At 39.0% G+C, this 24,333-nt stretch overlaps 1 protein-coding gene across 1 annotated transcript in view; it reads right to left on the bottom strand.

Moving 5' to 3' along the window:
• Dh31-R (Diuretic hormone 31 Receptor) overlaps positions 1–24,333 on the bottom strand; it is a 35,185-nt gene that overhangs the window by 8,519 nt on the left and 2,333 nt on the right. Inside the window, 2 exon segments of the mRNA XM_044395810.2 lie at positions 1,957–2,076; positions 2,467–2,661. Coding sequence (XP_044251745.2) covers positions 1,957–2,076; positions 2,467–2,632 — 286 coding nt within the window. The 5' untranslated portion in view covers positions 2,633–2,661.

The following is a 24,333-nucleotide window of genomic DNA, read 5'->3' as shown; positions in this document are numbered from 1 at the left end:
TTAAATGTAAATATTTAATAAATATTTGTATTATTAATTCGTCGAACTAAACTTATTTTCTTTTCTTTTAATTAAATCCGCTTGTCACCCTGTGCTTTACACAAATATTTACTCTTACAAAATATACGTGATTTTATGATTGACTGCTCGATAAATATTACAGCTTATATTTGCATTTTGCGGTGGGCCAGAGTATTAAATTGTATTAACCATTATTTATTGCATCTGCCACCAAGCTAACCGCAAACAAGTTGTGGTTGCCATTCGAAATAAAACCATATCAACTTGTTGTTTGAATTTAAATTGCATAATCATTCGGTTGTTGTTGAGGTCATGTGTTTATTCAAGTCGATTCAAGCCGATGGTCGTGACAAAAACTTTCTTTTGCTGCTGGCATGTCAAGTGCCGTTCGATTGGAATCACCAAGTTTTCAGTGCAATTTACCGAGTGGCACTTGTCGAAAAAGTGCAGAAAAAATTCGGTGAGAAATGCGAAGGTGAGCTTTATCAGCTCGTTCGTTTTTCAGGATTTTTTTGTCGAACGATGATCTTTGCCCGAATCCATTTATCGCCGTTTGGCACGCAGACGGTGAAAATCACGTATACGCGCTGTGTGGCAGATAAGTAGGGAGTTGGCGTCCGTAGCTCACCACATCGACATCCGGAGACCGGAAGTGCCATAAAAGTTAATGGCGGCGCAGTGCCAAAGCACATAATCTTGTACAAGCTGGCGGCGACCCCAAAAGGCAAAAAAAAGAAGGGAAAATTGGGGGAAGCCAAGAGGCAAACCACAAGCTAAATGTAGTGAAAGTAGCACTTTCTTGGCGCTCGCCTTGTTTTCCTCCCTCTGTCATAACAAAAAAAGTCATTCAACTTTTGCTATTTTCGTTGCCCTGGTCATGGCCAAAACGGGGTTACGGTTTAAGTTGGCTTGCTCCATATTGCTAAACGCCCCATTAATGCAAATTGACATGCAGCGCATGATTTATTCCATAAATTGCTTGAAATATTTATACACATTTATGCCGATTTTCTGGAGCGTGCTTGTGTTTTTTTCTTAATATTTGCTTTAATTCCAGGGGTTGATCAACATTTGAAAAGCATAATTAATTAGTTTTGGTTGTGCGCTCAGCTACTCAATTGATTAAATTATATAGCACTCATCTACTTATTATGAATTAAATGCAATACCTATACAATGTGCGGCAAAAACAAGACTAATTATTCAAGTCACCTCTGGCTGATAACGCACATTGTCATTAATGATTCAAGAATGAGTTGGAAAACTATTTAAATAGAAGGTTTCCTTAATTAAGTTATTGTGGCCGTCATCAACACCTTGAACAGAAAAGTGATTAATGATTTTGGAAGGGGTTTCTCCTTTAAAAACTTATTTGTTTATAAAAGCTCTTCCCATAACTGTGTAATTTAAGATTTAATGCCATGCTTTTCGTAGCTTTAAATACTTGACTTGACTTTGCCCTTGTTTTCAACGTTACATTTGATCCAGGCAAATTGTGCCAAATCAGGCGAAAACATTTCAGCATTTTGCCGAGCTCCTTTGGATAATTTAGTGGCCCAAGGAGCTTCGAGCCCGTGTGGTTATGTGAATATTTTATGTTTCCATACGACACGAAATCAAAGCATAACCGTAACAAGTTTCCAATTGATTTGGCCTGGCTGCGAGCGTATTTTCTGTCTTATTTATGTAGCTACATATATATACAAAGATGAGCTCAGGGATGAGGCCAATTAGAGGTAGTTCTGACTACCCCATCTACCCAGCCAACCGCATTGCCTCGTGCAAACACATTTCCCTTTGGTTGGGAATGCTACACTCATATATGTACGTAGGTATACATTTTTTCGTGTCATATGCAGATCCCCTGCTGACCCCAAAACGGATGTAGATTTGCGGAATTTAATAAACAATTCAGCTGCCGCACGCCGTACTTACTTGCTGGATCGAATCCCGTGATGAAGTCCGGGCAGAGTTCGTAGGCGGAAGTGCCGGCGGCCGTATCCGGCCAACAAAGCCAGCCATCAAAGGTGCCGGCGCAGTGGGGTCCTCCAGAGCCTGTTTGTCGGGGGCAAAGGGAAAGGTCAATTTAAAGTTACTCGTAATGGACACCGAAATTGCAGTTGGCAAGGGCCAGAGCCACGCAGCGAAAAAGAAACACTAAAATATCAAATGTATAGCCAGCACAAGTTTTTATATTTACTTCATAAAAAAATCTGTAAATAAAGAGACAACTAATTTGGCTTTCGAACTCGTAAATAAAGTAAATAAAGTGAAATACTACAAACTGGCTATTATTTAAGGCCCATTAATAAATGGATTAAATGAAAATTCGTTTATCGCTTTATTAACTTGAAGTAAATGTATTTTTAAATATTAAATATGAAGTTTATCTTTTTGTATAAAGTAGGTAATATAAAATGCGATTTCTCCCAGTGCAGGACTTACCCGCCAGTTGACCGCTGCCATTTAGCCGCGTTTCGCAGGCGGCCCGAAGTGCATCGAAGTCCGGGCCGCTCTCCGCCACGCTTTCTGCGATGGAGGCGGCGTTGCTGCCACTGCCACTGCCGCTAAAAGTTGCGTTGGAGTTGCTGTTGCCAATCTGCTCGTTCATGGCTGCTTGATACTGCTGCACTGCGTCCGCTGAAATGTGGCAAATAGGTTTCGTTAGTCAATCAAATTGGTTTCGCCGGGCTCATAAATGCGGGTGCCAATGTGTGCTCGCCTCCCCATAAGTATTTTGCGTTTTACGGTCCATTTGGAAGGGAATTTAATTGGTTATCCAACAGCTTTCTGCTGTGAAAGTCCCAGGACTGCATACTGTTGCTGTGATTTCAACTGAATTATTTATTGATTTTTTACAAAGAAGCCTGAGTTGCGTGAGTAACTTAATTGTACTTGAACAATTGCATCAGCTATTAAATAATGGTATTTGCAGCAGATATCTAAAAATAATTGGTATTTTTCCAATTAAAGAAAAAAATGATCAAATAACAATTTATTTGCAAATTGAGCAGCTATTAAGTTTTTAAGTAAATTTCGTTTGCTTTAATATTTTCTATGCTAAACGAAATTGAGTTTATGAATCTAACAATTCTAAGTAGGAAACTCCACTATCATAAAGATTATGGATTCAGCAATTTATATATTTTATGATATAGCAGGGCAGCACTGAATTGGTTTTATAAGGACCTAAGGCGAAGTTTGTAAAGAAAATAAATAAACATATGTACATATACTATTTATTGGTTAGAGTACAAACTCTAGATTGTGTGTTTCCTTGGCTTTATTATTCGATGATATCTTCCCATTGATTTAAAAAAAATGTTAAATATAATCATGTATGCATTTGACATACTCTGCGCATTTGCATATTTCTTTAAAATCAAATAAATATTTACACGTTTCTATGTGCGTATTTCTGTCAACTGCAATGCAATTCGCCTGCATAAGCTGACAATATTTTTGTGGACTGCAAACAGCAACAAGGTGTGTGCAAATATTCACTTGTCGAGCACAAACAAATATTTGTGCCGAGATATTGCTGATGCTCCTGTTACTGTTGTGCATTCATGATGAAGCAGGACATGTCCAGTTGGAAATCCAAGGTTTTCGATTCAGGATATCGAACGTTGAAAATCAAACGACAAATTGCTGGCATGTCAGGTAGTCTTCCCCCTTTCCATTTTCCAATCTTATCGTTTAGGCAAATTGCTGCCTGCACTTAAATTGCAAAGTGACAAGAGCAAAAACCACAAAGAGCGACAGGAACGCAGAACGCAGAAAACCCTGCTTCAAAAGCGAACATCATAAAATCTAGGATTGCAAATTGGCTGTGCAGAAAATGGGTAGATTCCCCGAGGGTTGGGTAATGGCGAACTGAATGCATTTTGTGTGCACAACACTTGTGAGCGAGTGCCGTTTTATGACAACTCTCTGGCATGTTTGCTCGGGGTTTGCTGCTCTTCGTCTCCTGTTGTAATAATACTACAAGTTTTATATTTATTACACGAATTACACGAAATCGCATAACATCACTCAGCGCAACTCGGAGAACGTACGGTGGTGTTACTCTCGATTTTGTTGAGCTCATCTCCCAGCCATTGGGTTTAATGCTTGAGCTGAGCAGACAAATTTGGTTATTAACTGGCCGTAGCCATAAAAGTGATTTGAGGAGCGCGGGCTGGGGGGCACTTAAATTTTACGACTTCTCGGTACAAACTTGCCCATAAATCGCCGGCATTGAACCTGAGCATCAGCCATTGAATAAATAAGCGATTTCGTATTCAAGTGGGTTGAAAATAGTTAGGTGTTAGATAAAAATCAAGAACGTTCAAGCCAAAACAGCTTGTTGGGGGATCTCGAGGGCTTAACTAAAATGTGCAAACCAAGCGTGTGCTTAAAGTTAGAGTTTATAGGTTCTAGGTGAAGAAGTATTAAATAATTAGGGTGTTCAAGTGCGTTGTAAAGTGTAAAAGTGTAATTCAATTCCAACAGCAATTTCTATACAAAATAGTTTTCAAAAGTAGGCCTTGAAAAAGTTTGCAACGCAATTGAACACCCTAAATGTTTTGGTATGTATCTTGAGCTAGCATGTTTATTTTAATTATGCCCTAAAAAATTAAAGCTGTATAAATATAATAGGCGGATTAAATAAATGTTCCTTTAGTTAAATTTTTTTAAATTGATATGATAAATATAAATATGATAAAGAATTTTTTTGAACGTGCTGTTAAAATGTTAATGTCTCTTATGATTGTATTTTTTTCCATGGAATGACCTAAAAAAACATTGATTATTTCAAGGTTTTTATGTGACGACATTAAAGTACGTGGTTTTCATTAAACCCTTTTTTATGTTGCAAATAAAACTTTTGTATGAAAGGTAGTTCACTGATAGAAAGCACTTGATAAAATCCAGCGGATAGTTTAAATCAGAAAGTAAAGGTGGTTGGTTTTCCCTAGCATACTTTCTAGCGTGTCTGAATGATCAAATGTATCAGGTCGTGTTTTTAATGTTCCTCTCTGAGGGGGCGGGGCATGGCCCTTAACACGCCAAAGCCCAGCGTACCCCCCCCCCCCTACCTATTCCGACACCCCCCTTGATCAGCTAATAAAAATATTTTTACGACAACGCGCGAAACTCACGCAAAACGTTGGCAATAACAGAAATTAGCAATAAAAGCGTGTGGAAAAGTGCCATAGGCGAAAAGTAGCGGGAAAAAGTTGGTCTATGGGGAGGAAAATGGGGAAAAGGGCCGGAGAAGAAGAAGCAGCTGCGGTGCGTTAAACAAGCTTGACTTGACTTGACTTGACTTCGGCAGCCCTGGAAGCTAATGCCCGATGTCAGGGATCCGTAAATTGCATTTGATAAAAGCGAAGGGGAGGGAACTTCAATAAAAATGGGCAAAATCTGGCAAATGGGAAATTGCGGGGGGCGGTGCTGTTGGAAAAGCATAAAACTGGCAAATGTATTTCACTTTGTGTATGTGCGTTACATGTGTAGCGCATCTATTTTAGCACTCAGCACTGAAGTGTCGACCCTGGCCACGCCCCTACGCCCTGATATTTGGAAAAACGGCCAGAGTGAAAAACTTTGTTCGCGAAATGTTTGGCAAAACTGTTGTGTATTAAAAAACGTAGCCAAGCGAAACTGTGCCGTCTGCATCTGTCAAAATGTTTTCAATGGCTGGTTTGGTTTGGTTTCGGTTTTTACGTGCTGCACACACACAGAAGCACCGCCCCCCTGACGTATGAGTAATGAAAATGTTTGTTCCCCGATTTCCAATTCGTTGGCTGTCAGTTGTGCATCGAACCGGGCTCAGTGGCACGGAACTATCCCAACTATCCACGTGGACAGTTCACCATCATTCTGCGCTCAGCTCAAAACATCTTTTAGTTCTGGCTGCAGAAATTTATTAGGCGCATAAATCATACACCAATGTCTGCACCAGCTTTGTTTTATATCCCCCCACATTGCCAGATCGTTGAATGATTTATGATAGATTTTTCCTTTAAATTTCCCTCGCTTTTTAAGCAAACAAAAGCATCAATTATTAAATGGATTGGTGGGTGGCAATTAATGGTTGAAATGTTGCATGAATGAAAGGCATCTCATCGAATATGCGTATAAATCAAATGTGCTATGCTTTAAGAGATTGTGTTAAAAGCCAGCCATTTCCACTGAATTTTTATACTTTATCGCTTGTTGTTTGAGGGCGGGGATTTGGCGAGCAGGCTTTTAAACTGCTTAAATACCATTTTGCCTAAAACAACATTTTCCCTGTTGCGACAGCCGTGCCAGAAATGCTTTAGCCTTGGCCCGCCCAGTGGCATTCCATTCGGATTTGGCCGGATTGCTATTGATGCACTGAATCGTTTTCCATTTTCCACCACTTTTGTTGCAAATGGAATGACAGCGCATAAAGGCAATTTATGAGTTTCCAATTTCGCCAGCTCCTGTGGATTTCAGCCGGGGATTATAAGTAGAAATCCTTTTTATTGAGCAGAAATTTTATTTCCCCTTAACCATGGCCAATTGAGTTTGAAGGACTTAAGGATTAAATGGGAAGTCAATTAATTTATGTAGTGGTCGTATGTGAAGCCATTAAATTGAAAGTCACTTTAAAGTAATATGATCCATAAAAGAAAATTTAAATTTAAGCTCTGCGGCTGTTACCATATATAAAATAGAAAAACGGCCGATGCTCTGCTTTTGCTGCCCACCACTGCTTTAAACCCACAAGAGTGAGATATTTTCATCTTTATACTATAAGATCTAAGAAGTATTTCCTTTATCACCCAATAATGTCAGACATCCATCCCGCCCGAGCGAGGAATTTATGCGAAAAGAAATTGAAATCATCTTGTCTCCACTGACAGACACATTCCACCTAAGCTGGCCATTCAAATCGCATTTCGTCATCTTGTATGCTTCACCAGCCGTAATGTCCGGGGAATGTATCACAGCCGAGGACCCTTTGTTGATGATAATAATGCCAACTGACAGCTGCCAAGGGTGCGATTTGAGAGCGCGCCGGCTGATTTATTTAGCGCTGCACTCGGCAGCGCGGAAAGGAGCTCATATTTCAAATAAATATAAAGTGTAAATACGGAATTGCTCAACAGGCACCGAGCTTCGAGATCCGACGAAAGGGTCCGCACAGGGACACTGCTCTTACCGCCAACCGGATGTTTCTGTTAACCGGGGATTATGCTGGTCGGGCGGCGTCAAATAGCTGGAGAGGGCGATAAAAATGTTGCCAGAGATTACGAGAACAAGCGATTTATTTATTTTCCACACACACTTGCCCACTTTTTTGCCTCCGGATTCAAAAAACCGGCGAGCGTGGAGCTTGGAGCGTGAAAGCCGAGCCCTAATGGAATGGAATAATTTATAAAACTGGCCCGAAACGGCCGGCCGGCAATGAATTAAAGAAAGATGAGGCTTTAAGCCAGTGAGCCAGCGAAAAAGGAGTTTCGCCGGACCGACGCAAAGTGCATTTGTGCCACATTCTTGTTCTGTGAGCGGGTTTCTCTCGCTTCCTTTGAGCGCCCACTCATCGACCTTTGTCCCGGTTTCTTGCTTTTCCTCTGGTCTGCAATGGGATGGGAACGAGGTAGATTTTCGCTGGGTCCTAAAATGAAATACGTGCCACACATGCTAAATGCCTTGTTCTCGCTTCCTCGCAGCAACAATTGCACAATTTGTTCGCGCACAAAATTTGCATATGTCTGAGCTCAGGAAGGTGTGGGATCTGAAATGGACTTTGTTTGCCGTCTGTTGTTTGCTCTTTCACAAATGTCTTGCGGTCTACTCAAAAGTGCTCAACACACACCATAAACATGTACAGTTTTGGCCGAAATAATAGCTCTAAGGAGCTCAATTATTTAAACTAATCTTCAATGTTTTTTTCAAAAAAAAATTATAAAAATATTTAAACATTTAAAAAAAAATATACTTATTCACTAGATACCTACAACAGAATATATTTGTTATTATGGGTAAGTCAAAATATTGGTGAAAATATAAATATAATCAGTTAAAAGCTTTAACCTAAAACTAAATAGAAATAATAGCATTAAAATAAAATGATGTTGTCATTTAAATGATCTGAAAGATATCATATTCAACAAACAAAAACCTCATGCAAATGTTATCCCTTTGAACACAACTGTTCATTCATATGTACCACCTCAAGAACAAGAAAAGCAGCTGCTCAAAGGCACATTGCATGTGCCGTATCCTTTTCAAAGTGTGACAGTCCTGGCAACAAGCAGAATCCCAATCCCCAGCCCTTATTTAACTTTGTCATTTGGCTAAAGCCAGTGAGAAAATTCTTACTTTAACTGCGCTTATTTGTTGTGCTGCTTATGTACTTTGATTTCAACAACTTTTCCTCAAGAATAAATGTACTTTCCCCTCTTTTTCGCGGCTCAAGTGCACATTTCTTTCATTTTGTTATTGTTTGGCCAACTTTTTGTGAGCTGGGAATTTGTTTTTCGGGTGGCTCTTATAATAATTCCAGTCGAGGCGTGTTCTTCATAAAATTTGATTATTTCTTTGCCGTTGCTAGGGTGGAGATTTTTCGACAAATACTTTGTAGTCCAATTGAAGTAAGGAGAAGGCGAAATGGTTAAAGTGGGTTACTTCAAGTTAAACAAAAACCGAACGAATTTTTAGGACTTTGTGGTGCTCTTGAAAAGAATTTTTAAGACGTATTACTATTTTTTGTAAGAAAATAAATATGATTTTCTTTTCTTTGTAGATAGGTTTTAAGATCTTTTTATATACATAACTTCCAAAGCTGTAACTTTATTTATGTATATTTTATATGACAGCAAATTAATTTATTTATATTCACTTTGGAATTTGGCTCAATGCCATTAGTTCTTATTCACACCCTAAGCATCAGCTCACAATTAATTTGATTTCACTACAATCCCATCCTAAATGAGGACCCGAAATTAGAGTTTTCCGAGCACGAAGCTAAGATAATTATTTGGCCAGCTCACGCACTTTCACTTCCTGCGAAAACCCAATTCATATCAATAACATTATTTTGTGGCTGGCCTTTATTTGGAGTTCGCTCAGCCAAGACCTGCCTCCCATCCTCTTTTGGCCTCACAATTTTGGCAACACAAATTGGTGTAGGCGGTATTTTTCGTTGGGTACCCAAACACACGACCTCGTCGCACTTTTCACTTTTCATATCAGCAATTTTCTGCACGTCTCGTTGAGTTTTGTTTAAATGTGTTTACAATTGACTAAACCCGGGTGAAGCAACAGCCCTTCGCAATTTCAAGGGAAAGATGTAGTAGGGCAAAAGCCATTGTCAGCCGCCTAAGTTGAATTGTTTTGTCCTCGTCACCTCCATTCCATTTCCATTTCAATGCCCCCACCCTCTTCCCAAAAAGCTTTCCCCTCTGCCAGTCAGCTAATGTCAATTGGCAAGGCAGTTTGATTTTCATATTTCATTTCATTTGCAATTTGCGCCGGCTTTAGACAATTGTTGCTCTATTCATATGGAAATTCACATTTGCCGGCTTAGCTTCTCCGAAAACGTCTGTTGTTGTTGATTTTTTCAATTTACCTCCTAAGCTTTTTATTTTCTTATTTAATTTTTGGAGAATTTATTTTTATTTCGATTTCAGGGAAGAGAATTTAACGCATTCCTTTCAGTTTTTCTGCTACAACGAAAGTTTTTCACAACGAATCAAATATAACTTTATTTACACAGTTCCATTTTTATACCCTTGCAGAGGGTATTATGATTTCAGTCAGAAGTTTGCAACGCAGTGATGGAGACGTTTCCGACCCCATAAAGTATATATATTCTTGATCAGCATCACTAGACGAGTCGATCTAGCTATGTCCGTCTGTCCGTCCGTCTGTCCGTCTGTCCGTCCGTTTCTACGCAAACTAGTCTCTCAGTTTTTGAGCTATCGGGATAAAACTTTCCCAAAAGTCTTCTTTCTATTGCAGGTAGTATATATGTCGGAACCGACCGGATCGGACAACTATATCTTATAGCTCCCATAGGAAGGATCGGAAAAGAAAACGTTAAAAAAATTCTAGCTTCGGTGTTTTTTGAAATATTACCTTCTACTTTTGGGGATGTTATTTTTTAAATATTTCTGAATTTCGAATTAAATATTTAACAAATCGGACTACTATATCATATAGCTGCCCAAGGAACGATCGGAAAATTAATGGAAAAGTAATAGGAAATAAATTCTAGCTTCGTTGGTTTTTATTGTATTATCTTCTTCTCTAGGATATGACTCTTTTAAAATATTTCCGAATTTCAATTTTAATTAGATCAAAATCGGACGACTATCACTATGGACGGCAGTCCATGTAGTGACGAAGCGCACCAGGAGAGTGTGCGAAGGCGACTACTATTATATAGCCGCAAAATTGAAAATCTGCTGTGATAGTCCGATCGTAATGAGTAATACACCAATCGAAAGGTATTGCAAAAACTTAAAGGATTGCATACCAAGACCTTAAGAAAATCAATTGGTTTGGGAGAGAGAGAGGTGAAAGTGAAAAAGTGAAAATTTCGAGTTTGGGAGCTGTTGGGGCCGGTGGGGATAAAAGCCCCCTCGCAATGTTTTAGTTGTATTCCTATTGAAAATACCCGTCGAATGAGGGGTCATATGATAAAATCCGACGCTCCGTTCAAAAGTTATAGCCAAAATAAGATTTTCTTCTTCTTCCCAAAATGAAAATTTAATTCTGTTTGTCAGTTTGTCCAAAATATGTTTTTTAAGTTCTGAAAATTTGATATGACGTTCATCACATCGATATAAAAAACTTTTGTTCTACCACTTTTGGAAAAACTCGCTAGTTTAGCGGGAAAACAGCTATAAATATCTAAAATTGGGAAAGCCGTAACTTCTATACTACTAAAGCTACAGACTTGTGCTGCACCTCGTTTGAAAGGTATTTTTAAATGCTATAAACGTCTTCTATATGCAATTTGTGTAAATGTAGTAGTTAACAAGAGAGAACGCTATAGTCGGGTGCCCCGACTATCAGATACCCGTTACTCAGCTAAAGGGAGTGCGAAAGAGATGGAGAAAAACTTTGATCCGCCGTAACTTTTTAACGAATGGTCCGATTTAAAAAATTTCTTCTACATTTCGATAGGTATTGATAAACACAATAAAACTGCATTTTTACTTTTCCAAAATATTGAAATTTTTAAAATCGTATATATGCGATTGTGGGCGTTAGAGGGGGCGTGGCACCCTTTTGAAACAAACTTGCGCTGCGTAGGAACTCCTAGAATCTGCATGCAAAATGTCAATCTTCTAGCTTTTATAGTTTCCGAGATCTCAGCGTTCATACGGACAGACGGACAGACAGACAGACAGACAGACAGACGGACAGACGGACAGACGGACATGGCTAGATCGACTCGGCTAGTGATCCTGATCAAGAATATATATACTTTATGGGGTCGGAAACGCTTCCTTCTACCTGTTACATACTTTTGCACGAATACAATATACCCTTTTACTCTACGAGTAACGGGTATAAAAAGATATGAACAAAAGAAAATTTGTTTAAACTTTTTTTTTAGCTTTTTTTTAATTTTCTCAAAAACGGCTCTAACGATTTTCCTTACAACTTTAAACTGTATAGCCCTTGAGATTCCTTAAATTTTGGTATATATCATGTTTATGTAAAAAATCGCGTTTAAAAGTTATTCAGAAACGAAAATAGCCACTTTTGCCAGCTCAGAACAACTAACGCTTCCTGAGTGTTTAATTTTGTACGTGGGTATCCAAACTGTATTTTAGGCTCATAGAATCATTTCAATTGTTTTAAGGAGTTCCAAATAGGAAACTTTTGTTTTACGACTTTTGGAAAAACCCCCTGCTTTAGCGGAAAAAAAGCTAGAAATAGCTAAATTTCGTTAGTTTGTAAGTTCTACACTACTGAAGCTACAGACATGTGCTATACCTCGTTTAAAAGGTATTTTGAAATACTTAAACGCCTTTTTAACTTAATTTGTTTAAATACATTGGTTTACAAATTATGATTGACCAATTTAAATTTAAATGTATATACTAGCTCCTATGAGAGCAAATATAAAAAAACAAAAACTTCTGATATCAAATAAAAACACCTCTTAACGAGGTAAAAAACTAGTGACGATCGCACCTTCAACATACAAAAGTTCTGATATCAACATTTGTGACGAAAAATTATTACACTCGTCATTAAATAGACTTTCTAATATTTTCTCATTCGGCACGCTGCAATAGAAAATGCCTATGAAGGTAAAAAGGCTAAAATAGTATGCTAGGGCGGGCCGAATGAGAAAATATTAGAAAGTGTATTTAATGACGAGTGTAATAATTTTTCGTCACAAATGTTGATATCAGAACTTTTGTATGTTGAAGGTGCGATCGTCACTAGTTTTTTACCTCGTTAAGAGGTGTTTTTATTTGATATCATATAGCTGCCATATGAACGATCGGAAAATTAATGAAAAATATTAGAAAATTGAACATTTTTGCGATTTGTTAATTAATAGGAATGATCTGCAAGGGTATATAAGCTTCGGCTGGCCGAAGCTAGCTTCCTTTCTTGTTTATTCTACGAAAGTTTGGTGCATTTGAACTTTTATTTATGCGTACAGTTTTTCCTTTTTTTATGTTATTATTTGAATTACTGTTTTGCTGTTCCTTGTACCTCATAATTTTAAATTGCAACTGTAAAAATTTAATTGTAATATTGAAACTATTTAAATAAATAATTATAATTACCGTATTTATTTTGAAATATTACGTAAAAAATGTATAGATACAAAGTGAAAGGAAATCTAGAATATATAAACCATATTAAAACTTATTTTTATACCCTTGCAGAGGGTATTATGATTTCAGTCAGAAGTTTGCAACGCAGTGAAGGAGTCATTTCCGACCCCATAAAGTATTCTTGATCAGCATCACAAGACGAGTCGATCTAGCCATGTCCGTCTGTCCGTCTGTCCGTCCGTCTGTCCGTCTGTCCGTCTGTCCGTCTGTCCGTCCGTTTCTACGCAAACTAGTCTCTCAGTTTTAAAGCTATCGGGATGAAACTTTCGTAAAAGTCGTATTTCTATTGCAGGTAGTATATATGTCGGAACCAACCGGATCGGACAACTATATCTTATAGCTCCCATAGGAAGGATCAAAAAAAAAAACGTAAAAAAATTCTAGCTCCGGTGTTTTTTGAAATTTTACCTATTATTTTTTTTTATATATTTCTGAATTTCGGTTTTTTTGTTTTTTAAATCGGATCACTATATCATATAGCTGCCATAGGAACGGTCGAAAAATTAAATGGAAATTAATGGGAAAAAAATTATATCTTTGTTGGTTTTTATTACATTCCCTTCTACTCTGGGATATGACTATTTTGAAATATTTCCGAATTTCGATTTTAATTTTTAAAAAATCGAACTACTATCACTATGGACGGCAGTCCATGTAGTGACGAAGCGCACCAGGAGAGTGTGCGAAGGCGACTACTATTATATAGCCGCAAAATTGAAAATCTGCTGTAATAGTCCGATCGTAATGAGTAATACACCAATCGAAAGGTATTGCAAAAACTTAAAGGATTGCATACCAAGACTTTAAGAAAATCAATTGGCTTGGGAGAGAGAGCGGTGAAAGTGAAAAAGTGAAAATTTCGAAATTTGGAGCTGTTGGGGCCGGTGGGGATAAATGCCCCCTCGCAATGTTTTAGTTGCATTCCTTTTGAAAATACCCGTCGAATGAGGGGTCATTTGTCAAAATCCGACGCTCCGTTCAAAAGTTATAGCCAAAATAAGATTTTCTTCTTCTTCCCAAAATGAAAATTTAATTCTGTTTGTCAGTTTGTCAGTTTGTCCAAAACATGTTTCTTAAGTTTTGAAAATTTAATATGACGTTCATCACATCGATATAAAAAACTTTTGTTCTACCACTTTTGGAAAAACTCGCTAGTTTAGCGGGAAAACAGCTATAAATAGCTAAAATTCGGAAAACCGTAACTTCTATACTGCTAAAGCTACAGACTCGTGCTGCATCTTGTTTGAAAGGTATTTTTAAATGCTATAAACGCCTTCTATATGCAATTTGTGTAAATGTAATAATTAAAAAAATATGAACAAAAGACAATTTTTTAAAACTTTTTTTTTAGCTTTTTTTTATTTTTTTCAAAAACGGCTCTAACGATTTTCTTGAAAACTTTAAACTGTATAGCCCTTGAGATTCCTTAAATTTTGGTATATAACACATTACTGTAAAAAGTCACGTTTAAAAGTTATTTTTATACGAAAATAGCCACTTTTGCCAGCTCGAACAACTAAAGCATCCTGAGTATTGAATTTTGTGTGAGGGTATCCGAACTGTATTTTAGGGTCATGGAATCAGTAAATTTGCACTTAAGAGTTGCATATAGGAATCTTTTGTTCTGAGACTTTTGGGAAAAGCCGCTACTTTAGCGGGAAAAAGCTAAAAATGGCTAAATTTCGTTAGTTTGTAAGTTCTACACTACTAAAGGTACAGACATGTGCCATACCTCGTTTAAAAGGTATTTTGAAATACTTAAACGCCTTTTTAACTTAATTTGTTTAAATACAATGGCTTACAAATTATGATTGACCAATTTAAATTTAAATGTATATATTAGCTCCTATGAGAGCAAATGTAAACAAACAAAAACTTCTGATATCAAATAAAAACACCTCTTAACGAGGTAAAAAACTAGTGACGATCGCACATACAAAAGTTCTGATATCAACATTTGTGACGAAAAATTATTACACTCGTCATTAAATAGACTTTCTAATATTTTTCATTCGGCACGCTGCAATAGAAAATGCCTGTGAAGGGAAAAAGGCTGGAATAGTCTGCTAGGGCGGGCCGAATGAGAAAATATTAGAAAGTCTATTTAATGACGAGTGTAATAATTTTTCGTCACAAATGTTGATATCAGAACTTTTGTATGTGCGATCGTCACTAGTTTTTTACCTCGTTAAGAGGTGTTTTTATTTGATATCATATAGCTGTGATAGAAACGATCGAAAAATTAATGTGAAATAATAAGAAATTTAACATTTTTGTGATTTGTAAATTAATAGAATGATCTGCAAGGGTATATAAGCTTCGGCTTGCCGAAGCTAGCTTCCTTTCTTGTTTTTTCCTTGTAGTTATCAGCTTATATTGATTTATATTTATTTATACTGGTGATTAATCTTCTTAGAAAGTTTTTTCGAAATTTAAATCTATTCTACCTTCACTATTTATTGTTGCCTTGACTTATTTCTGTTGCTGCTGGCTTCTCTGTGTTGCGGCTGATGTTTCAACTGTTGCTCTTTGTGGAATGTTTCCTGGGGGGACTTTGTGTAATTGTCAGTGGTTTGCCCTGTGCCCCTCATCCGCCAGTTCCCGCCTGCATGCATAATGGAGGAACAATGGTCGTCAGTCGAGGTTCAATAACTCCAAGTGATGGGCGACTGTTGGGGGCAGCTGAGGCCTTTGTGTTCGAGTTGCTTTCGATTTCACAAAGTTTGTGCCTAATTTTGCATATGACCCAGACAAAGGAAAAGTTAGCTTAGGACTTTGGGCTGTCCGTCTGGAATTCGAGCGTGATTCATTGCCATTTGTAACTGCCATGCAATTGGTTTTGAATTTGAAAACACTTAGAGTGTCCAAAGTCGAAGTAAAACGATACGGAAACAAAGTTGCTAACATAATTTGTTTTCCAGCCGAAACTTTTTAATTAAATCCAAAAGTTCTGGGCGAAGTGGTTCTAAGGTAAACTGGGGATTCGAACCGAACCGAATCTAATCTGTATCAATAACAAGCGGCAAACTGCGTCACGCCTAGAGATACGACTAGTATCTGGTGGAATCAAAAATTAATTAAATGTATCTTTGGGCGATGGCGCGTGCGAAGTCGCCGTTTTGTTACCATTACTACTCAACCATTCACAGCACTTGTTGCGCTATCTCTTCGAGGTCGGATCATAAACTTTTCCGACAGCAGCAAACTTTTGTTTACCGACTTCTTGTTAATGAAACCAAGCGAAGACACTACTAACGAAGTAGTAGAACTTCTCGGCTTAATTAATTCAGTTGTAGTGTAATTTTTCTGGCTCTGATCCTGGAACTTCGGAACGCCGTCTCTGATATTTAATTAGGCTTCCGATGACAACGGCATGAGCATGAGCATAAATCTGCGTGCCAAACAAATGAGTTCGTTTGTGAACCTCGAGCACAAATGTATCTGCCAGATACAATCACAATTCCATTACAACCCACCGGGAAAGTGAGAAGGTGGTTCTTTGTGTGCTGAAAATCCTGTTCCTTTTAGCAGAAAGTGTTGGAAATCCTGTTTCTTTCAGCAGGCGACGGTGTAGGGAAAATGTAAATTCCCTAGGAAAACCACATAGAAACCTCATTTCCCCCTTACTTTTTGTGTCACCCCCGTGTATTTTGAAACCAGAGACGGAAGAAATGTAAGGGGTGAATGAGGTTTTGTCCCTTCCGCTTGTATGGAGAAACCTCTTGAAAATATGTTATTTTCCAGAGGAATGTTCCCGCTGGGAAGCCAGTCAGGCGTGTGAGTGTGTGTGTGTCTGTGCCTGTATGTCTACTGGCCAACAACTCCTGGCCACATTGTGTGCTCGGCATTAAGTGCTTATCTGATTTGCCTTCTCGCCCACGAGACAAGACCAGAAACCAAAGGCAGAGGCAAAGGCAAAAGCGAAGCCAAGTTGCAGCCGCAAGCCATGTCAAAGGAACTTTGTGCTTTGAACCTTTCGCAGCGCGTTATCGAAAACTGTTTTGATTGCACGCCTCGGAGCCAATTAAAGCGATGTTGCCAATTTATCGCAGTTGCCCAACGGAGCAACTGGATGGCCAGGGACCGGAGTCGGATAATTCAATAAACTTGGCCAGATTTATCTCCCAGGGCGACTTTGTCGCCGGCCAAAAATCCCAGCTCATGTGAATTCGAGGAAGACGTCTGCTCCTGCTTCTTGCTCCTGCTCCTCTCCCTCTGTTTATGCATTTAGCAAATTATGGGCATTATGGCACATGTTTAACCAGATTCTCTCCGCTTGGCATATGGGTGAATGAGTGGCATGCAGATGAAACACGGAAGAAAATGCTATGGTTTACATTATAATAAAAAATTTTAACTTTTAACCTAGAAAGTACTGCCTTAACAGTACTGCTTTAACTACACTCAAATAAGACTTAATGTTATGGGTTATCATTATTGACTTGATATGCGGGCACCTCAATTCGATATGCTCGATATGTAATTAACAGGCCAGTTCGAATGAGTCTTTCTCCCTCACACTCACGTAACTTAAGTCGCCACATTGCTCTTTCCTCTCTGTTTCGAAGTCTGAGAACCTCATAGCGATAGATTTCGGTAAGAACGATATGCGTTTTCAATACCAAAAATTTACCATGCGCATATCATTTTGACATCGTAGTTTTTTTTTGGTGTGGATCAATATAACGATTTCATTTCTCTAGAGATTTCTCCAGCACACTGAAATATATTGTTATCGTAAACTTGCATCCAAAACTAATAAATTATAATTATACAATTTTTTTTTTAATGTTTTGAAATGTTTTGCCAAGTGTTGCCTTTACGATCTCTCCACCCCGATAAGCATAGCAATCCGGGTGCTGTATTCTCCTCCAACAAGCTCAGCATAATTTTCCATATTTCATGCTGCATGCAACAATGAATGCCAAGTGGGTTAAACGAATGCAACATTCGCCCTCATGCAGAATATTTTAGATTGGTTATAGCAGCAAGAAACTTCCTGCGCTGCGGTATTCACCATAGCATTTACTTAATTAAATTCTCCTGTTTATGATTGTTTGCATGGTCAATGTGATGGAATATAAATCGTACCTTTAAAATTTAGTGTGGATCTATAAATATACCCAATTATTCAATATTTATTGCTCTTTTGAATTAATGCGATGTTTTATTGTTTAAAGAGTTGAATAAATTACGAAATTAATTACGACTGCGAGTCCCTAAAATAATAATAATTTTAGCTTTGGCTAATCATGGGATAATGACAGGAAATTGTTGGCATTAATAGTTATTTATGAGCCATGTTGTTTAAAGAAAAATGTTTAATGGCGTCATAAAAGCGCTGCTTTAAACAAATGGCTTGCAGTCAATTATACTTCAATTTGGGTAAATGCCTAGACCTTGGCGCTCTTAACACACTTCACACCCAATTTAACCCAGAAGAGGATGGCCCAGAAGGTGCTTGGGCTCCGTCTGGGAAAAGGAACGCCGGGGAAAATCCTTAAGTAAAAGGAGCACGAAAACTCAGCCCCCTCGGCAGCCTTGGTGTCAAAGGGAAGCGAAATGTCGAAATGAATTTTCAGACAGTGAATTATGTTTTCCTTGGCCACACTCACCGTTCTCCGCTCGCCGCTTTTTTGTGTATTCTATGCCAAGGGGCGGCATCTTAATTACCTGCAATTTCGTGGCCGCAAAGCGCACACAGAAAAAGGCAACAAAAGGTTGGAAATAGGTGGGTGAAGGAGGGTGGGGGTTTCGCCAAAAAGGACGCTCCTTCAATAGAGCGTTTTAATTTCAATGGGTTACTATGGCCGTGGGAGGCAGCTGTCGTAAAAGGATATGCTTAATGTATGGATTTTGTTTGCCAACTCTTTGTGCTCCGTCTTGTGGATCCCTCGAGCTTTCCAGCTAGCCTTTGGTAAAACAAGCGAATGGAGTGGGTCCGCTAGCTATAGATATAATACGCCATAACTTAGCATAAATTACGCGGACATGCCCGCGAAGGGGGCGGCATAATTGCTGTTTATGCATACTTAATCAACTGACCAAAGTCGAAACGCAAAGGATTTAATGACGGGCTGAAGCCCGGGGTTCCGCTGATTGGATCAGCTGGCCGAAGGAACAAAGGCGGAATTATGCCGGAGCACGCAATGGAATCCGCAAAACTTCAATTAGTTTCTGGTTTAAGTTTCAGCCCCCAACTGATTGGTTTCACTGTTAGCCGAGGACATCGATGGCCACATCCTCGAGCCTGATGGACCGGGAAAGTGACACTTGCTGCCAGTCCATCTGCCACTCACTCGAGACAGCCGTGCGAAGATGGACATTTGCTAAAACAATCCTGCGCAGGAGGTGGAGGTAATATAAAGCTGCACAAGAAAAAAATCATTTAAGATGAGACTTTAACACAATTTGGTAATAATGATTTGTTTCGTTTTTGGTAGCTATTTAAAATTGTCTTTTAACAAATAATGAAGATCAATAAAAATATTAAGTTTTTTGTTTATTATATTTTCAACGCACCTATTCTTATCGTAATTATTTTTCTAAATTTATTTTAGTGCTCGTATCATATAACACAATGATATTTCGTTCTCTGTGGCTAGAAAAAATAAGAAGTGTTAAGTCCTCTCGGGTGTATTTATGAAACATTTTGCATTATTTATACCACTCTGGAACTCATTAGCCGGGATTTAGCAGAGGTCGGGCGGTGGGAACAGCTTTAAAGCCTTCGGTCGGGCACATTAAGAGCAGCTGACCTTTGACCGACTTAATCCGCAGCTCACTACATTTCGCCAGCTCAGTGGCACTTGACTGCCGGAATCCACTCGCCGGACACTCGAGCAGATCCAGCCGCATGAAAGCGGGCTCTAATTGAAAGGGAATTTCCTGTAAATGTGTCCCTAATTAATGTTGCAACATTTGTTGCTGAAAGTTTCGACTTTCGTTACCAGAAAACAAGTAATTAGAGGGCCGGCTGCTGGCGGTTTGGCCATTAAAGAACCCAATAAACAGCAGGCTAATGAACAGCAAATGGGACTTGTAACACGAAAAACTCGAGACCAACAAAGGCGACAATTTGGCAGTGGACTCTTGGCCACAATTCAGTACCTCTTCCTCTCAACGCTTCGCCCTTCTGCATCTTTAATTAAGTTATGCGCACTTTTTTAATTGCTCATTGCTGGCGGATCCGGGCCAGAATTGTGAGGGCGAATGGCATGGTGTGTGGGTGTTGCCTCGTTCTAATGCAATTTTCATGTTGCATGTTGCGTATGAAAGCAGCAGCCAACGCAGCGCCAAGTGAAATGTGTTTATTTATGCCGTGAGATGCCCGTCTTGCATTTGGAACCTTGCCACATGTGCGGCGTCGCATAAATATCACGCATACGCAACATTGCCGGCAGGTTGGCCACAACCGCTAACCTGGTTTACCCAGACAAAGCAGGGAGCCAACTTATCATTAGAATTGAATTAGGGCCTGCATTTGCCTCTGTGCGTTGACAAGAGTTTCAATAAAATGTGTCTAAAAGGGATTTTGCACTTTGATTTTGTGATTTGCCGTGAATATATGTTCTTTCACTTATCTCGAATTATTTTTGAATAAATCAATTCAAAATGAAACCATATTATTGGTTACTCTGAATATCTTATCACCGTTTTGACTAAATAATGTCAGCCATGTTTTTCACTGGCTTTCGTAGATTAATTTAGTAGATCTGGTATAGCCCTTACATTTTAGCTAAAATACAGCAGTTAAGAAATTTTCCTAAATTATAAGAACCTCTTATAGCTTATAGCTAGAAATAATTTGAATTATTTTGTTATTTAACTATACGTTTTACCACTTTTTAAAACATATTTATAGTTTAAACAAACTATTAATTTTAAAAGTGTTTGTTTAGTTTCATTTTAAGGCCTACAAAAGATATTCATCATTGAATAAAAAATAATTTGCCTGAAAAATATACTTTGGTATTTTAACATAATTTTAATAATCCTACTTTAAGGCAGAAGTGAAAGACAATCCTTAACTATGTGTCAGAATGTAGCTATCAGTTGCTGTTGCAACCATTTTTCAGCTTGTAACTTAACCGTGCTTCAAACAATTTGCAACTTTTCAGTTGGCGAGAAGTTTGGTTTCCGCCCACAATTTTCCACGTAAATCGGCACAGTTTGTCAATGTGTCAGCGCGACACGCCTCGAAAATTGTTTTAATTGCATTTACCGATGCCACACCATTTCGCCGGGGTCTGTGGCAGAGTGGCTGCTTTCTGGAGACGTGCCCAGAGGCTTCTATTTTGAAATGAAAATTTAATGACAATTTGATTTGCAGCTGTCAACACTTTTGGCCAGGATGCCAAGTGTCAAGTTGACAGGCGACTTCCGGCGCGATAAACGGCGGGCGTACGATGGTGTGTGCGATGTGTTGTGATGTGTCAATAGCGGGGCGCGTTAACCAGTATTTTCAGTGGGCCAAGAAGTCTCTGGGCCAGCTCATCGCTGCCGTTAATGGCAACAAGTGTCTGACAAGGGCCCGAGCATGAGCTTGGCAATTTGCGCCTGATTTATGGCTGAGTTGCTCTGCAGCCAGCGATGGAGCTCCGCTGCGTTATCTAAAGAGCATATCGATGTTCGCCGCTCGGCGATGCTGCAAATCATATTCAAAAGCGGCACGAATCGGAAGTGGCCATCGAGCAGCAGGCCACCAAGCAGCCAACAGGTGTCCCTGGCCATGTTCGTGGCCGCTAATTTATGGGGGCTGCTGGGTGCCAAGCCCACGCTGCCATTGATTAATGTCAGCGGTGCAAATTAAGCTCAACACACGATGCCCCTTGACGTGGCTGTTTAACAAAGACAGGGCGGCACACGTGTAAGCCACCTTGGAGTGGATGCGAATGGATGCGACTGGATGCGGATGTGTGTGATGCTTCATTAGCGCCGACAGCGGCACAAAGCAGTTTCTGCCAGCTGGTGGCTCTGTGGTGACGTGAACTGTCACCGGCAGAGGGAATCAAGGGAGTCAAGGGAGTCGAGGGAGCCGAGTGGCCCAGGGAGCAGCCAAAAAACCAGCAGGTGGGCCAAAACGCCGGCCTGTCATCAGCAGCCAGCCAGGCAGAGAAACTATTTTCCCCACTCGAACGGCGGCTGGCTAAAGTCGCTGGCAAAGCTGCTCCAATAATTCCTTCAGCTAACGATCTTTGTTACGGGGCCCACGACTGAATGCCGGCGCAAGAATGCAAGCCGAGCCTTATCTCTATGCACTGGCGAAAAATATGATTTATATTTCGGAACCAATGAGCTTTTCATATGTATAGATAACACTGCGATATCATTTGTAAATGAATTAAAAAATATTAAGGCAGTCAGCTTCTGACAGTTGAAACCATATTAGCTATCATATAGCTTTTAAAAATAGCCTATTACAATACAATCTTGGTTAAATAAAAAATTTAAATTGACAACAATATCATGAGCTCTACATGTATGTACTTTTAAATTTTTTTATTTTATGGACCGTTTTCTCGTGCATTTGTTAAATTTAAAGTAGGGATAAATATGCACTGGCGAAAAATATGATTTATATTTCGGAACCAATGAGCTTTTCATATGTATAGATAACACTGCGATATCATTTGTAAATGAATTAAAAAATATTAAGGCAGTCAGCTTCTGACAGTTGAAACCATATTAGCTATCATATAGCTTTTAAAAATAGCCTATTACAATACAATCTTGGTTAAATAAAAAATTTAAATTGACAACAATATCATGAGCTCTACATGTATACCTACTTTTAAATTTTTTTATTTTATGGACCGTTTTCTCGTGCATTTGTTAAATTTAAAGTAGGGATAAAACCTTGATATTGTATGGGAAATTAGAGTTTTAGGTTTACTTTAAATTTAACAAGCGGACGAGAAAAAGGCCCTGAAAAAATCTGTGTAATTTTAATAAAATTAAAAAAAAAATCATCTGAAATGTTTAAACTTGCGTAGAAACTGACTGATGGTTGGATGGACGGACGGACATGTCTAGATCGACAGGGCTGCCGATGCTGATCGTAAATAGATAGGGTCTGAAATTTAAACCAATACACTCTCCAAAGTATAATAAACAACTAACTGTGTTGTTATAATGAAAATTAGACTTCCAAGTGTCGAACAAAAATTCTCTGTATTCTATTTTAAAGCTTTTCTGTTTTAAACATTAATAATAAGGAATAAAATATCGGTTTATTGTTCTTGATTATGAACACGTTATAAAATACCAACTCTTATTGCGACTATATATTTAAGGTGAGGCAATAACGGTAAATGCACCATAAAATATGAGAATTAACTGATAAATTTAATGAAGATTTAATAAATAAATAATTAAGAACGTAAAGTCTACAATTTAAATGCCTACTTTTGCGGCAGTGTGTGGGGGAAAATCACGATTCTTCCTGTAGACGGGGACCCAGGAATGGTCATGACAACGGGGCCCGACTATCTGGCTATCTGGCTATGTGGCATCAGCAGATGCTGCTCCGCTGCTGGCCGCTTTGAGATGTTTAGCCAGCAGACAAATAAGTTGATGTTGATTGTTTTTGCCTGACTGCGGCACGTAAACGATACTGACAGTCCATGGGCCGGGATCCATCTGGCCAGGCGAAACTTAATTTCTACATTTGCCGGCAGATAAAGCGCAGAGTGGGTAAACTGGTAGCCGCACAGTGGGCCAGGTCGGCGTATTCGGCAGTCGGCCAAGACGCCAAGCACGCATCTCTTCCATTAGACGCTTTTAGAGATTGTTAAATTCCAATTAACAACTTTTTCTGCCAGTTGGGCCGCCGCGATTGCCAGGGCATCTCGGCCTGGAAGCTGCCTTTTAAGGCCACTCCAGCTCTAGCTCCATCCAGGCCTTTCCTGAGAGCGAGAACAAGTTGTTTTGGCCAACGTTAATTGAACCCGCACACACTGGGCCATGCAAGAGAGTCGTCGCATAAGTTGTGTAGTTTGTTTGTTTGTTTTGGCCGACATTGGCGCTGTGAGTCACGTTGCCGATGTTCCTGCATTGTAATGCTTTATGGAGTCCGCGTCCCATAACCATTTATTTTAATTTTCCTGCATTTGCCTGCGGACAGTTTGGCCTTAACAATGACGTTGGCCGCGCGATCTCATCATCGTTTGATCATCGAGCCCACTTCGAAACTGGCCGCACGCGGGGTAATGAAAATTAATTGAAAAATTGATTGAAATTGTGCACTGAGCAGTTCAATCAGCGCCAGCCGTTTGTTATTGTTTAGACCTGTCTGTCTTCTTTTTTACTTTTTCGCGGTGCGAAAAGCTTGTGCGCTGGAAAATTGCGATTCCGGTGCTCGCTGAACCCAAAATAGCCAAAATTTGCAATTAATTTGAAAAATGCTTAATACAATAAACACTCATCAGTGCACAAAATCCATATCCGACATTTGTAATTTTCGGACAGCAAATTAATGTGG

This window comes from Drosophila takahashii, chromosome 2R (assembly GCF_030179915.1).
Source record: "Drosophila takahashii strain IR98-3 E-12201 chromosome 2R, DtakHiC1v2, whole genome shotgun sequence".
NCBI lineage: Eukaryota > Metazoa > Arthropoda > Insecta > Diptera > Drosophilidae > Drosophila > Drosophila takahashii.
Note: the sequence above shows the minus strand (reverse complement) of the source record. Positions and strands in the feature narration are given on the sequence as shown.